At 34.9% G+C, this 17,862-nt stretch overlaps 1 protein-coding gene across 7 annotated transcripts in view; it reads right to left on the bottom strand.

Annotated features, from left to right (window-relative positions):
* Positions 1–17,862, bottom strand: part of GRIA2 (glutamate ionotropic receptor AMPA type subunit 2) — a 169,023-nt gene that overhangs the window by 36,052 nt on the left and 115,109 nt on the right. For all 7 annotated transcript variants that reach the window (XR_002346643.1, XM_003482389.4, XM_005656504.3 and 4 more), the window contains exons 7-12: positions 8,832–8,999; positions 8,464–8,568; positions 7,461–7,571; positions 5,591–5,797; positions 4,737–5,107; positions 208–406 (exon numbers count right to left, since the gene is read on the bottom strand). Coding sequence is in view for 6 of the 7 variants with exons in the window: in XM_003482389.4 (XP_003482437.2) it covers positions 208–406; positions 4,737–5,107; positions 5,591–5,797; positions 7,461–7,571; positions 8,464–8,568; positions 8,832–8,999 (1,161 nt within the window). In the remaining variant the exon portion in view is untranslated. The remainder of the gene's footprint in view (positions 1–207; positions 407–4,736; positions 5,108–5,590; positions 5,798–7,460; positions 7,572–8,463; positions 8,569–8,831; positions 9,000–17,862) is intronic.

Raw genomic sequence — 17,862 nt, 5'->3', positions numbered from 1 at the left:
CAGGAATCAGAAAGTGGGGATAGAGCTAGCAGAAGGGTAGGGAATGGAGAGGGGTAGAGACAAAGTTCAGCACAGAAAGTTAGAGACAGAGAGGACTTTACTTTCCCATAGCACCTTTATAGAACACGAGATGGGTAAGGGGGGACAGAATTTAAATAGGTTCAATTTTAAGAACACAATGAGAAGTTATGAAGCAGAATCTCTTACCCTGAAAAATTCTTTAGTGGAGCCAGAGTCTAAAGTTCCATAAGCAATTTCTGTTTGCTTAGAAAGATCCTCGGCACTTTCGATGGGAGATACCATCCTCTCTACAGTCAGGAAGGCAGCTAAGTTAGCCGTGTAGGAGGAGATTATGATCAGGGTAAAGAACCACCACACACCTCCAACAATGCGCCCAGAGAGGGATCTGATAACAAGTATGAAATGGATTTGTAAAGCAAAATGAATGACCTCATAAGAAAACAATTCAGTAGTATCACGCAAAATACCAACTTACATGGGAATATTTAACATCATACTTTTCGATATTTCTGTTCATGAATGAAGCTTGACATTATTCAACCTTCTGGGCAAGGGAATACATATTCTCTAGATTTCATAAAATACCCAGACACAAACTTCAGATTCCTGAGAATTTCATAGTTATAACAGCCCTATCATTTATGGTATGAAATCTCCTTACAAGCAATTTCAAGAAATGTGCCAATAATCTATTCAGTGCTCATACTACTTTATCCATGCATGACATAAACGAACAAGAGAATCTAAGAGCAACAGCAAAACTCAGAACAATGTTGACAAACAAAATCAAATTTCAGAAATAAAAGTGTATTTGCCACAGATATGGCTTTAAACACTAAAGAAATCCTCCTTTTAATTCAACCAGTGAAGTTCCAAAATCCTCAAAAATGGTAGAAAATTTCATTAGGTTTTTGTGCAAAAACATAGGTTTTAGATAGAGAATAGGATAAAAATGGAAAAAAAAAGGGATACTACAAACAATGATATTTCAGAAAATATAATTCTTAGTAAATAAATATCTGATGCTTCAGGGAATGAACTGCTATGACCTTGTTCCTCTGTGCCTCCTGCTTAAGAAAAAAAGAAAACTCAAGGAAAAAAATTAGACATTTAAAAGTTTACCTAGATATAAATTCCCAGTTTGAAATATAATAAAATAACAATATTTCTGTGACCATAAATTCTTCTGTAAAATAGTTTTCAATAGCTTAATAGATTCCTAATAATTTACTTTAAACCTTAGGTAGATAAATATATATATATATAGATAGATAGATAGATAGATAGATACGGAAATACATATATAGGGAATTATATATGTAGATACGGAAATACATATATAGGGAATTATTTGGAAAGATTAGGTAGAATTCTACAAATAAAGGTATTTGTACAATATTAACAAGGCAAATTAATAACTTCTGCTTTTTTGATAATAGCTCTGCTAAGTCTAAAAATAAACTTTCTACGGTGAAGAGGTAAAGTTCTAAAAATTTAAATCTTGAAAATGTGGCTATTTATGACCTAAATTAAACCTCCTGACAATTAAAAATAAGAAATGTACCTTTTGATGAAACACAGACACTACATCAAATTACTAGGTAATATTTGTAGAATAAACTACTCAGGCAGTCAAGAAAAGAGGTGAAGCTAAAAGCAAAGGTATTTTAGATAAAAACATCAGCTTATAAAATAGAAGAGAAAAATAGAGAGAATGCAAGCAATGAAAAACATAAAATTAAAAGCCTTTACCAGTCTCTAAGAGATGCAAAGTATTAAATAAATATGATAGAATGGAGAAATTAAACACCTCTCACTTAGATTCTGAAAAGGACATTGAATAAATTTAAATTTGGAAAATCCCTATGTAGATACATTCACTATTTATTCCATCACAATGGAAGTTATAATTATATGACATGTACCCTGTATTTAAGAGGGCAGATTCAGTATCTGACTGCTCAAATACAAAACTGAGTGCATGGCACTTGTTTTTGACACTATTCACTCATTGTTGCTTGAAATACATTTGAGAATCTTTTTTATAGGTCATTCCGTTCCAGTCATAAAATAAACACAAATTTAAGACGTAAGTTCTTCTCTATTCTAGTGCTTATTTCAGATTTAAGAGATTATATATGCCAATTTATTTAAAGTGTGCAAGATAATTCAAAAAGTTTATAGGATTAGTGCATCGTTTAAAACAGAAAATCCTTGAGCAATTTATTATTTACTTATAAGTGTTTTCAAAGGATCAGTTAATGATTCTGAAAGAGTTCCAGAGAAATTTGATGCTGAGGAGTAAATTCAATTTTATGTTTTATGGCGACAGACAAAACTGGTTTCTCTAATTAGAAACAAAACTTTCACCTCTCAATATCTGTACTCAAAGAGCAAGCAAATGCACATATTCTACAATTTCATTTTGATCTCTATTATATAATTATTTTAAGGATGCCATTTTTAAAATCATTTTAATCCTTTAAAGCTACTGAGGGAGAAAACAGAAGCAAGCAGGAGAACTGAGTCAACTTTACACATTTAGCTCTCATAATTTCTATGGTCCTAGTTTTTCCAAAACCATAGTTAACATATTCTAAACTTAATTTCAGGTGACAACCAATTCGGTTCAATAAACTGTTCTAGTTGAAAATGTAAATGTGCTCTATTCATTTAGATTAATAACATAGTTCCATATATCTTACTTGGAAAAAGAAGATAAACATCTTTTAAAATATTTAAAAAATCAGCATCTCTAAAGTGATCTGTGTATTTCATGCATTATTATTAATATTATTTGGATATTAAGCTGCCCTATTCATTTTTTTTCCTAAACTGGAGTTACCATCACTGTATTCTAAAAAAATGATAGTTTAGTTCATTAAAAATTTGCCATTATGTAGTATGTTCAATTTTCAAAGGCCCCATATATTTTAAAGTGAAAGATACTTATACTTAAGATATTTAACAAAGTGACTTTTGCACATGTATATTCTGTGACAAAAATCCCAATTGATAACAAGGAAAAGCATGCTATCTAAAATTGATTTTTCTTGCCAGGAAATAAACATTATTATACGTGAAACTGCAGTGAGTCATGACTCATTAGTGAAATCATAAGCACAGAAAAAGGTCATATTTTAGGAAGCAGGTTGTTGAAAATCAGAATATCAATATGTCATGGCAGACCCCTGGAAAAACACAGATTATTAAATATGCCTGTGCTCTAGCCCCCATGTGTAAATATGTTTCCTGCTCCTTGACAAGCACCAGACACCAAAATAATAACCTTCAGAGCCCCAGTGCATGAGAAGCAGAGCAAACAAACCTGAGAAACTATTCTTTATGCCTTTAACTTAAGCCAGATAAACTAAATATAGATATGAAAACTATGAATCTCATATATTTTTTCAGAGGTCATCATAATTTTATATATAATTATTATTATATTAAAATTTTATATATATATATATGCAATGCAAATACCATTGGTATGGTTCTAATTCAAGGCAATTCCATAAAGAAGCAAGAGAAAATTTGATGAAATTAGGATTTAGATCCATGTAACTCATAAAATCATGCCCTACTATCCAAAAAGTAAATCATGGATAATTTCTCCATACATAATATATTTCCTTTATCTCACTGCTTGGAGTATATCAAAAAAGTTTGCAAAAGATATCAACTTCTGAGCTTCACATATAGTTTTTGAAATTAGTCATTTATTATTCCCAAAGTGCTCAAAAAAGAATATAATGAAATAGTATTTTAAAAGTCACTATCTTTGTTAGTTATTAAGATATCCCAAAGAATCAAAGGAGAGTAATTGAGCCCAAATTAAAATGTAGCAGTAGATCGATAATCATTTAGGCTTTAAATGTGAAAGCAATCACATTAGAAAAAGTATGATTTGTTCCTCTGAAGAACCAGATTGGTTATCAGTATTATGTATGAAACATGAACAAAAAATATGTATTTTCTGATATAGTCATTATATTTAATGAATTTAAGATATTTAATAATTAAATATCATCATGAGAATAAAGTCTTAATGAGAATAGAATTAAAATATCATAATGAGAATAGAAGCATATGAATTTATCCCATTCTATGTATATTATTATTCAATGTGGCATGAGCTTTTCAAATGAATCACTCAGCATTATTACCTAACTATATATTTCTAGATACTTAGAAAATATGCTATCATACATCCTTTTTAATCCAGCAAACAAACCTTGAAAAAAACAAATTTTATAAATCTCTTTCCCATATCATTTCCATGAGCTAATAACGGGGCAGGGGGTTAGAGCTGGAATGCATGCAAATGAAGTTTTGTCACTTTTGCAGTTAGTAAGTAATGTTGCCCATTTTCCCATATACAGGTCTGTGGATCAACACACAGATGACTGTAAAATGAGAATATGCAGCAAAAACACGGTACCCCTCCAAGAAGGCATGGAATGATAGGAACCTTATGCATTTTATAGCCTCTCCATGGTGTGTATAATTTCACCAGGGAAATATAGGATCAACATTCAAAGAACATTGCTCAAATATTTCACAGGCTTATGCCGATGGTAAAAATCTGTCCTTAATGTACTGCTTGGACAGGTAGTCGGCGGCTGCTAATTTCTTCAGAGTGAATTCATAAACACCATGAATATCCACTTGAGACCTAAAATGCACAAAGCTGAAGCAGGGAAGTAACCAACCTTGGCGAAATATCGCATCCTTGCTGCATAAAGGCACCCAAGGAAAACCAGAGACTATTAAAAATCCCAAATTCATTAGTTGATTCACTACTTTGAGTTTCTCTTCCATCTTCGAACTCCTCAGTGTGCCACTCGTAGGGGCTAAATCTGCTGACCAGGAATAAAACTACACTGACCCCAATGTAGGCAAAAACAATGCACATCCAGATCTCATAGGCTAAAGGATCAAGAAATGAAAACACTCCTGGTTTGGATTTCTGAGGCTTCTTGATCATGATAGATATCCCGAGGCTCATAAAAGGCTTTGAGAAATCGATCACCTCCTCTCTCACAAGGGTGATGGTTAATGGAGCAATTGCAATATCAGCTTTCTGCAAGGGAAACAAAGGAAAGTAATAGAACCAGGAGTCATGGTCAGAAAGGAGTTGAATTTACATTATTGGATCAAAGGGAAGGAAAAGAAATCAAGGAAATGGGAATAATCATTTGCCTAGTGGAATCCCAGTAAATAATAAATGGGAAAATAAAGCAATGTGTTCCCCAAATATTCCTCCATTTTATAAATATAGAGTACGCCCTCCGGCTTGATTATGATAACTACGTCTGCTATGCCTTTGCACTCTGAAAAATGCATATGGCCCATAGGCTTCAAGACAGTCTAAATGCCTGTCTCCATCTGTATGTTTGCTTCTGACTTCATCCTTCATCTTCAAATGTCCACAAGGAAATAAGAGAGTATCCTAGATAATTTGGGAAAGCAATGACCTCAGACAGTGGTACTTTGCAGAGAGGCAAGCATTCTCTCAACAATGTTCAAACAGAGCAACTTTATCTTTGAGAAGAGCAGTACTTACCCCATATACAAGTTCTCCAACCATCCCATTCCAAATTTTCGTGTCTGCATCCCTGGCCCCATACTTGCCATCCCCAACAATTGTCAATTTGTACTTGAACCCACAATGTTTGGCAATTTCTGCAGCCAGGTCAACACAGTAGCCCTCATAGCGCTCATTGCCTTCAAGCATTTCATGATTTTTCTTCATCATAACATATGGAGATTCCTAGGTGGAAAGAAGGTACTTTAGTTGATTAAAAAAAAAAAAAAAAAAAAAAAAAAACAGCTGTTAATCGCCTACCTTCATAGACTCACATATTCTGGTTTAATTATTACCTTTAGCCACTTTAGCCAGAGACACTGTATAATATACATAATGGACAAATACTAGTGGAAAAAATAAGCATAATACTTCTAAACAAACGTCCTCAAATGTTTATCATTATGGTTCATTAATATGGCTTGTACTTAGCCACAACAAAGTAAACAAGAGACTCAAGAGCACAGTTAGTCTGTCTCCTTGTCATGTTTGTAACTACTAAAGTTTAAGAAAGGAATACTGTGGTTCAGATCTACCTCTCTCCTCTTCTAAGGCTACCCTGACTCCAAAGAACTAGCATTTGCCCAAAACCCTATGTGCTACTGGCTTGAGGATAAGGTTCTGGTAGAAATTAGCTTCATGGCCAGTAGTGTGCAGCCTGAAGAAGTCATTGCCATGGAGATGTAATGATTCTACCCTCTCAGACTTGAGGTCTCACTTCCTGTATGAGATAGAATATCTTAGAATTATGCCACAATGATAGCTAGAGCAGCATGCCCCTGTGAACACCGTAAAGAGGAAGCATGAAAAAAATGACTCAACATCAGCCCAATTTTCTCCATTGGAAAGTGGCACTAAGGATATTTGGGGCCTCAGTGAGATGATTTCTCTCAGTGGCACTATTAAAGGCAAAAATCCTCAACTGTCTAGCTTACATTTATCAAGTTATTTCTGAATGCCAACCAATGTTCTTATCCAAATCCCTTATTACCCTATCTATGCTCCCTTCTAAATATTGTTACCATAATAAATCCCACAAATTTACTATACCACAGCTTAGTAAAACAAGATAAGATTGTTTTGTTACAAAATCACTACTACTGCTACTACTACTACTGCTACTACTACTACCACATTTCCCCAGTTTCATTTCACCAACAGCTTGTCATGATATCTATGTCTCCTTCCAACCCTCTGAAGCCTAGGTCAAGATCCAGTTCAATTTGTCTCATTCATTCAATATGTATTTATTTAGCACTAGCTACAGGCCACCTACTGTGTTGAGACCTAGGGTTAAGTAAAAGAGAGATCACCCTTGTCTTTAAGGAGTTCATCTTTTCATATGAAGATAGAGAAGTTGACAATGTTATGAAACCATGTAACAAGTGCAAGGACTTGTGTTGAGACTTGGGGTTAAAAAGAAGAGGTGTGACTCTTGTCTTTAAAGGAGTTCACCTTTCTGTATGAAACAGAGACGTGGACAATGTTATTAAACCATGTGACAAGTATAAGGACAGAATGGACCCAGCATTGTGTGGGAATGGAAAGGTGAAACACCCAAAGAAATACCAGGAAGCCTTGCCTAGACTTTCTGGGTGCCCACCCACGTAAGCACCACGTTAGGAATAATCTAACAAGCTAAAGCTAAATCTTAAGGGGATAGGAAATATTCTGAATGTTCTAGACCATGTTAGTGAGTCCTTTGGACAGAGAAAACATGAAATGGATGACCAAATCATTCAAAAAGCAGCACCATAGTAGTTATTGTCCTAAAATATGTGACAAATTCTAACTGGCAGACCTTTTTCATAAAAAATAATGTAAAACATAGGCATATGTAACTTATTACCAAAATTGTAGTGACAACAACAGTCTTATTCTCAAGCCCAGAGGTATCATTCCCAGAAGGGAGTTCTGTGAGGGTAACAACCATTTTGTCCACTTCGCTCCAATATCCAATCTGAAAAAGGGTATAGAAGTTGAACACATGACTTCTCCATTGGCAAAGCATGGAACTATTTTCAAACCCATGTCTGAATCTGCACTTACACTTAGATTAACTAGGTTGCTTTAAACAGAGACATATTATATGTATGTGAATCTAACAGAAACAGAAAGGGACTCTAGAAACAAGCAAACAAAAATAATTCTTGAATGGCATTATTATATCCGCACTACTATACATAAAATTTATAAGCAACAAGGACCTACTGTATAGCACAGGGATACTCAATGTTCTGTGATAACCTATATGAGAAAAGAATCTGAAAAAGAATTAATATATGTGTATGTACAACTGAATCACTGCCATACACTAAAACTAACACAACATTGTAAATCAATTATACTCTAATAATTTTTTAAAAATTCTTAGAAACAGCTTGTCTCTTAATGTTCACTTTTCATATTCTCCAAGGGTAATCTGTATGGGAGTGATCATACAGAAATACAAATAAAATTTTAACAGTGGTACTTTGGCCACAACAGTAGAAAAAAATAATTTCAATTGAACAGTTACATGCACATTTGCACCAGCTATTTTGGGTCTTCTGAAACATAATCATTCAGCTAATAGTTTTTTTTTCCTCATTAAACTCTTCTCCACCTCCCTCTCTGTCTCTGTCTCTGTCTCTCTCTCTCTTTAGACATTTTAAAATTACATTCCCCTGTAATTTACAAGAAATAAGTAATTCTATTCAGAAAAAAATATTTTAGAATATATGTTTCTTGAAGTTGCTGAACTCCATTTATGTGAATACACATATCCAAGACGGCTCCGGAAGATGAGGTGACAGGTTCACTAACTCACTTCCTCACGCAGAGAAAATCCCTTCAAACAAGTAATGATTTACCTTCCGAGGCCCATTTGTTTTCAGCTCCATGATGTTAATTGTATAATTTATTCTTTTGCCATTCTGATCAAACTTGATATTTCCTGAGAGACCTTCAACCTGCACCTAAGGAGGAAATGGGAAAGAAGCAGTTATAAATTCACTTCAATGAGATACAGACTGGTTGACCAGATGACTCTCCCTGCGAGCAAGTCAAGAAAACCACACTGAAGAGGTTTCTTCTTATTCTTCAATGTACCTTTGCATTGTTAGGGGGAAAAAATTCCCTTTCGGTAAAACATAAGGAATAAAACAAGAATGATGAATTCAGCAGGGAAAAAAATAGTGGCCACCATTAAGACACATTGCAATCATACTGAGTGACTGACCTGTTTAAGGGCCCGTTCTATTTCTACACCTTGTCCCCAGGGCACCGCTGGGTTTGCCAGACAATCTCCTGCATTCCCCCGTCGGGAGATTTCAATTCTCTGCTTCCGTAGGTTGCGAAAAGCTTCAGTCATCACTTGAACAGCGTCATAAGTCAGGGCAGAAGTGTACTGAAAAGTACCATACACATACCATAAGAATGGGAGAAAATTCAGAGACATGTAGCACTGGCAATCAAGGCTACAGTTACCCACCATACATACTATATCAAAGTCCAAGAACCTAGGCACAATTTCTACCTCTAGAAATCCAAGAATATAACAGGATTAGTATGGAATATTGGAACTATGAACTATCCCTAGATTCTAAACCTTTTCAATTATGTTAACATCTTAACTCTCTCAGGTGAGACCTTCCATAATAACTGTGTTGATGTTTTCATTTTTATTTTTCTAACTAGTTTCTTAGAGTATCACCTTATGGCTTGATATGCTAATACAGGCAATTATCAAATTAACAAATCAATATTTTCCAATGTCTAATGAGATTCATGGGGCAATATGGAAAGAATGCTGATTAGTTTAGGGGTCTTTAATCTCTAATTCCACATGGATCTGCAGAGGTCTTTGGAGTGTTTGTTTTTCAGCTCCTCTAGGTGATTATGATAAATAAAAGAACCACCAAACTCCAAGATTTCTATGTCCCCTCATGCTTCATAATCTATGACAATATTGGTTCCAAATTTATGGGATTCAGATCCCAGTGGGAGAGCAGGATATTTTAGGAGATGGAGACCAAGCAGGAAAATAAATAAACAAAAGCTACTACATGTGTACAAAGTATAGCAGGGCTGGATAAGTATTATTATGGCATGCATACATACTGCCATCTATCTAATTATGATGCTTCTGTCAGTAATAATACATCACATTTTAACATGAAAGCTCTAATAACTGCTGAGGAAATTTATGTTATTGAATATTTTTCAAACTTTAGGTAACAAAAGTACAATGAAGCTAGGAAAAAATACAATATCATACTGATTTAGTGACATTCTAAAATCCTTGACCCCAAATTCAAAATGGGTACCCAATATTTCCAAATAACCCTCCTCTTCCTTCAGTAACTTGGTTCTCCCACAACTCTCAAAAGTGATTATTCCATACCTTCTTTGCATCTTCTCTATACACATCCATACATGCCTCTTTCCCTGAACACCTGCTCATTAGCTTGCCTCCTCTGTCACCAAGAAAATAAGAGGCCAACAGACAGAACTCACTAATTTTTCAACTGAAAAACTACCAAGCTCCACATTTACTCTGTCTCCCTCCTGAGTTGACATCACATGAGGTGGCCCCTCCAACCACTCCAGCAGCGCATGGATCCCACCCCTCTCATCTTCATGAGGGTATTGTTTCTGCAGTTATACCCTCAATATAGTGCATCAGCCTTTTTTTCTCTATTGAATCATCACTTCACAATTTAACTGCTCTAGTTAATTCCTACCAAAAATAAAACAAGAAAGAAATTAGGCACATTAAATTGTAGGCGGATGACGATGATGATGATAGATAGATAGGTAGGTAGCTAGATAAATAGATAGATAGATAGATAGATAGATAGATAGATAGATAGATAGATAATATAGAAAGATATAACCACTACTTATGCCCATATCTTCTTCCAATTTCCAGTATTTTTTTTTCTATTTTCCTCACAGGAACATTTGTTGAGAAAAATGTACTAAATTTTCCATTTCACATCAACTTTCCTTGCTCTAGGTAATCTCATTCAGTCCATGGCTTTAAATTGCATCCATAGGCTCAAACATGACTTCCTGCCCAGCCCACTCTGGGTCACTCTCCTGCACATGACCTTATTTCCTACATAGACTCTCCCAGCATCTGAGTATCCTCTTTGCACATTCTTTTTGTCTACTTCATCTCTCATCCTCACTGGAATATTACTCTAGGGAAGCAGAAAACCTATCTGTCACCACTGAATTATCAGAGCCCAGGGCAGGGTCAGGCACACTGAAGAGATTTAATTGGAAGGAAGAAGGGAAGGAAGGAAAGAAAGAAGAAAGGAGGGATGCAAGGAAGGAAAGAGGGAAGGGTAGAAGGAAGAAAGGAGGGAGGGAAGGGTGGAAGGAAGAAAGGAGGGAGGGAAGGATGGAAGGAAGAGAGGGGGGAGAGGGGCAGGGGGAGGGAAGGGAGGAGAGTGGGAGGGAGAGGGAAGGAAAGAGAGAAGGAGGGAAGAAAAGAAGGATATAAAGAAGGAGGGAGCGAAGCTTGGTCAGAGATCTTGATGTGGATTTTATCTTTATAGGACTCACATTCTCTCCCAATGCAAAGTTATATAAACAGATAATTACAATATACAAGTACAGTGTTATAAATCAATCCAATGGTGGATAAACAATTATCTTGTTTTGCAATGTGAGAGATATCACAACAAATGAGAAAAATAATTTGTATGGTACGAATTATCCCTTCCTTGTACCCAGAAAAATTTTAAGACTCCACTATTTTAATGCTAAAAATAGTAGTGTGAAATTGTCACTTAATTTTTGCATAAACTAATTTAGTTGAATCACTTTCGATTTATCATATGAATGAATCAAATTTGATGGGAAAGTTGGTAGGAAGAAGAAAAAGAGAAAATTATTTTGAGCCCACATAACTGTGATTGAGTGCTGTTAACTATAATAAGAAATTCACATTTTCTAATGAATTTTCTTACTAAAATTTCTTCTTATGTGTTGCCAGTTAAGCAATGTCATTGAAGGTCTATACATAAATCCTTCTCGACAAATCTAGATTATCTCCTGGATGGTTGTACTTGAGTTTCCTATAAATCCCTCTTCTAGGTGGATCTAAATAAAACCTATTGCAAATTTTTCCCCAAATCTGCAATATTTTCCTTCAAATTATACATATAAGAAATTAGCAAAATATACTAGGTTACATATACATTTAGGCAACTTTTATTACTGGGTTGAAAACATAAATTCTGGAAACCTATCCTAAGAAAATACTCTCAAATACCGAGAATTTTCACACAAAAAGAATGATTTCAGTATCATTTGTAACAGGCAAAAATTAGAAAGAACATAAATTTCTGACAGATAAAGAATTTTGTTTGTGGATTTTTGTTTTTGGGTTTTTTTTTTCTGGCTGTGCCTGTGGCATGTGGAAGTTCCAGGGCCAGGGATTGAAACTGCACCGCAGCATCGACCTGAGCAACTGCAGTGACAACACCAGAGCCCACTGCACCACAAGGGAATTTCAGTAAAGAAATGTTGGAAAACTATAATTTCTGCCTCATGTAAGTATTACACAGCCATTAAAAATTCTACTAATAAAAATTATGTAACAGTGCAAATGATGCCAGCCATAAAATAAGTGAAAATCATTATTATTACAACTTAATTTTTTCAACAAAAAAATGCAAGTGATGAAAAATGGTTATATTCCTTCAACAAAAAAGGAAAGAAAATAAACAAATTGGTTATAATAATAGGGAGGAAACATACATGATGATATTTCTTTCCCAAGTATTCTACAATATCCATGGGCCTTTTCAAAAAAAAACAACTATATTATATCAAAAGCATTGTTTTTAAATCATATCTACTTAAGATTTCTTGGAGAAATATAGGTATCACATCAGGATATATCTGTGTCATTTACATGTCTTTCTCTATTATCCTAGAGGAAAAAATAAACATTGATTAATTCCCTTTCTTATACAGCAATAATTTCATTGCTAATTTTATTCTTACGATGAAGTATGGGTCACTGAATCAGAAACAGAAACTAATATTTTGCCATTTGCAGCAATGTGAATGCAACTAGAGATTCTCATACTAACTGAAGTAAGTCAGAAAGAGAAAGACGAATACCATATGACATTGTTATATGTGTAATCTAAAATAGGGCACAAATGATCCTATCTACAAAACAGGAACTGATCATGGACAGGAGAGAAGACTTGTGGTTGTCATGGAAATGGAAAGAAGACTTGTGGTTGTCCGGGGGAAGGAGGAAAGGGGATGGATGGGGAGTTTGGGGCTAGCAGATGCAAACTATTACATTTAGAATGGATAAGCAATGGGGTCCTACTGTACAGCACAGAGAATCTCTTGGGTTGGAACATGATGCAAGATAGTAGGAAAAAATATGTACACATATGTGTGACTGGGTCACTATGCTGTACAACCAAAACTGAAGAAATACTGTAAACCAAATATAATAAAAAATAAATTCACTCATTAAAAAAGAAACTAGTATTGCAGTTTGTATTCAAGAGTTATGATAATAATTAAAAGCCAGACTCTTCCTTGAGTCAGCTCATGACACTATGAGAAATCTATAAAGCCATCTGCTAAATGTTTCCAAGCTCTATAAATGCTGGCAAACTGCATTAAAAAATAAGATGAGGTTGAATGAACTAAAAGCATTTAAGTCCATGTGGAATGTTATCATTATGATTCAGAGCCTGAGTGCACGAAGAAGGAAAATCCTTCCAACCTTTTTCAAATGTTCAAATCTAATCAACTCTCAAGCCTATTATCATTGTCAATTAAAAGTCATGATCATAGACACACAATTCTGGGCTGAGAGAAAAATCAACAGCCTCTGCAACCAGAGTCCCTTCATGTTTATGTTCTGCATTCACAGCTCATTTATTTTTTCTAAACAAATATGTTTGCATTTTTGATTGGATAGTTAAAAAATTCAGTTTTATTCTACCATTCACTAAACTAGATGTAAATTAATTCAAACGGAGCATGATGGCCATGTAACAATCTCCTCCTTCTTTGAAAACAAATGCATCATCTCCGCCCTGATGCTTATGTTCTGTGAAATCCCTCAGCTGAGTGGGAAATTTATATTTCAGTGGGGGGCCATTATCTTCTCAAGTGCTGTATCACAATCATGTCCTGTCCCACTTGAAGAAAAAAATCTGGGAAAACGCTGTTATGGTCCATTTTCCAAATGCACTTTTTATTCCATCTTAAATGCATCTTTATTGAGACTTGTTTTTCAAAAGTAAAATGAAACATGCATTTTAAACATGTTTGTTATACCCAAAAGTCATCAGACATTATTCAATAATACATTACTATAATCACTGATACCAGAAAATGATATTCTGACAGTTAAACAACAAAACAAAAGGAGATGAAAACAACTTCTATATACATCTAAAAGTTAATGAATCTATAAAGTGGATAAATAGGCTCTAACATAAATCTTTATGGGCCATCGTCATAATAGCACCTGTTCTGAAACATATGTTATCTGCAAGGTGCTAAGATAGAAAAAAAAACAATAATACCAGCTTTAGTATTATGAAAGTGTTACAAAATTTCCTATGAATGCCTACTTTCCAAATTTTCCTTGACACTCGAAATTGAAGTGAGCATAGTTTAGAAAGCATCAAATACAGTATCTTCTGATTCCAATCAGGGCTGCCTCAAGCCCTGATTTTACCATTTACTGCTCTGTCGCCTTGAGCACTAAAGCATCAGTGTCTAAGGCTTCTTATCAAGAAAATAAGAACACTGTCTTTTCTATGTTATAGTAGTGTTGGAAAGGAAGGTGAGGAAAAAAGGGAAGAATTCCTGTAGACCTAATTCTCTCTCTCTATGCCAAACCTGAGCTGGAGAGATTCCTAGTAAGACCTTTTAAAAAAAAAATTCTATGCAACTATTTGTATTCCAATGTTATAGGTGAAGATGGCAAGTTATCGAGTTATATTTCACTCGGAGTCACACACAGACACAAAAATTGATGTAGGTAGAATTTAAATCCAGATCTCTTTGTTTCTCGGGTAATGAGGGTGACCAGTCATGCTGGTTACCCTGAAACCATCCCAGTTTTAGAAGAGAAAGTCTAGAGTCCCAGGCACATGGGACTGCTCGTCCCCTTATTTGGCAAGTTCCATATCAAATGAATAGAATTATAGGAGAGGAGAAGCTGAATAAGTTGTAAAATATGCTTAAAATGCAAGTTATTGACCGGCATTTTTCTTTCTTCTTTCCTTTTATTACTGTCTATCTTGGTATAAAACTAGCTTGTTTTTACCATGTTTGGACAATAACCGTCTTGATCTACAAGTGTCTCTGTTCCAATAAGTTCAGAAAATGATCTTCACGTTGGCATATTATAGGCCCTGAGAAATCCTACAGTAACAACTCCTGTTTTACTTTGATCAGCATGGTTCAAACAAATTACCATTTTAAAATTTTCCTTAACAACAATTACTTTCCATAAAAATAGTGTTTGTGTAACATACTTGGGGATGTTAAAAGTTTTATGGGCTGGTAAATTTTAAATGTTTAATTTTTTAAAAAGCATAAATTATTTAGTTAAATAAAATTATTATAAACTGAATGGTATTTTCCTAGAGAATATTACACAATATAATTCTCAGTTTCTTCATTAGAAGATTATCAACATAGTCAAGAATGATGAGCTCTAGGAAAAATAATTAAGCCTATATGAAAAATTTTAGGAAGTCTTTTTTAATTTTTAATTTTTGTCTTTTTGGGGGGGAGGGCACATCCACAGCATAGGGAAGTTCCCAGGCTAGGGGTCCAATCAGGGCTTCAGCTGCTAGCCTGCACCACAGCCACAACAATGAGGGATCTGAGCCATGTCTGTGATCTACACCACAGTTCATGGCAATGACGGATCCCTAACCTACTGAGCGAGGCCAGGGATCGAACCCACATCCTCATGGATTATAGCTGGCTTCATTACCACTGAGCCATGACAGGAACACCCTAGAAAATCTTTTTTTAAAGCTCCTTGGCAATGACCTAGAATCAATTAAAATCATAGGAAAGAAAAACAGTCTCATGAAGTACATTGTAAACTGAATATTATTCAATTGTCTTAATTTCAAATTCAACCAAAGTCTACACTCTGGAAAAGAGCTGTCTGTATTAAGGTCATCTTTAATTTCCTGTAAAGCCTTTTGAACATGTGCCCTTTGTAGTTTCACTGAATAAAATCACAAAATCTTCAGTAAAACTCAACATCATTGGAGCAACCGGAGCTCTCATTTATCGTCAGCAGAAACACAAAATGGTACAGCTTGGGAGACAGGTCATTTCTCACAAAACTGAACATAGTCATCCCACATGATCTAGCAAGTGCACTCCTTGGTATTTACCCAAAGGAGTTGAAACTGTATATTCACTCAAAAGCCACCACACAGATGTTCACAGCAGCTTTCTTCATAATTGCCAAAACTTGAAACAACCAGGATGTTCTTCAATAAATGAAGGGATCAATAATTTGAGGTACATGTGGAAAACAGAATAATATCAGCACTAAAAAGAAATGAGCTACCAAGCCCCAGAAAGACATGAGGGAACTTTACATGCATATCACTAAGTGAAAGAAGACAATCAGAAAAAGCAACATACTGCATGATTTCAACTCTATGACATTCCAGAAAAGGCAAAACTCTGGAGACCATGAAAATTATCATTGGTGGATGCAAGGTGTTGGGGATGGGAGTATGGATGAAAAGATGAAGATCAGAGTAATTTTAGAGCAATGAAAATACTTTGTAGGAAACTAGAATGATGAAAGCATGTTATTATGCAGTTGCCCAAACCCACAGCATGTACAACATCAAGTGAATAGTAATATAAGCAGTGGACTTTGGGTAATTATAGGTCAATGTAGGTTCATGGATTCTAACAACCTGGGCACTGGTGAGTGAAGTTAATATTGGAGGAGGCTTGCAAGTATTAGGAAACAGGGTATATAGGAAATCTCTGTACTCTGCTCAATTTTGCTGTGAACCTAAACCTGCTTTAAAAAATAAAGTCTTAATTAGAAAACTAATGAAAATGCCACATCTTTAATAAGCACACAAGGCTGTAACACATCTCCATAGGTGAAAAGACAGCTTCTTTGACAAGAAACCAAAATTAGCATCCTTTATTTTTATTCTTTATGAATAATAAAATATTTTGAATTTTTGTGTTAAAGTATGGTTGATTTACAATCTTGCATAAAAATAATTTTAATTTAATTTTTACATGAAGAATGATTCTTCACATAAAAAGAATGTATTAAAAGCAACATATTTATTACTTAATTATCCAGATTGGCTCTTGAACCTGACTGAAAATCTTGCTTAAGGACAAATGCTTTTACATTCTGAAACTTTAGATGCACTTAAGGATTCAAATTTTCAGTTAAAAGTAATCAGATTCACCAAGACAGGAAAAACATACTCAAATCAATACATTGTCTTGTTTTGATTCACTTATAGGTAAGCAAAGACTTTCTTAGAGGCAAATATTTTATTTTGTTGGTTGCATAAATTCTTCCCCTGATGAACCCCACCTCTTAGGAATATTCTAGTAGGTGAAATTTCCTTATTTTTTGCATTCTATGAAAAATAAAACAAATGTTTTCCATGGTAATTTAAGATTTGATTTCAGCAGAGATGACCACATGCAAGTCACTACAATCTTTGAAAGACAGGGGAGCCATTTGACGATCGCTGAGTCAGCAAAAATTAGAAATGTTACCAAATGTTTTATTGAGTGCCTAAATTTGCACATCACATAACTGTGGTATTAGATATCTGGGATAAATCTCAGAGATTCCAGACATTCATTCCCTTTCCAGATGAAGAAACATGGATATGAAATGTACCCAGATATTCTGCATTATAATTCAAACAGAGGTAATACATGTTTATTTTTTTTCTTTGTATAGCCCCACCTATGGCATATGGAAGTACTCCGGCTAGGGGTCGAATTGGAGTTGCACCTGCAGGCCTACGCCACAGCCATGGCGACACAGGATCCAAGCTGCATCTGTGACCTATACCACAGCTTGGGGCAATGCCAGACCCTTAACCCACTGAGCAAGGCCAGAGATCAAACCCATATCACCAAAGAAATAACATTGAATCTTTGAGCTGCTGAGCCACAACAGCAACTCTAATGTATGCTCATTTTTAACGACATAATATATATTTAAATGGTTTAATACA

Source organism: Sus scrofa, chromosome 8 (assembly GCF_000003025.6).
Source record: "Sus scrofa isolate TJ Tabasco breed Duroc chromosome 8, Sscrofa11.1, whole genome shotgun sequence".
In the NCBI taxonomy this organism is placed as follows: Eukaryota; Metazoa; Chordata; class Mammalia; order Artiodactyla; family Suidae; genus Sus; species Sus scrofa.
This window is presented reverse-complemented; position numbering and strand designations above follow the sequence as displayed.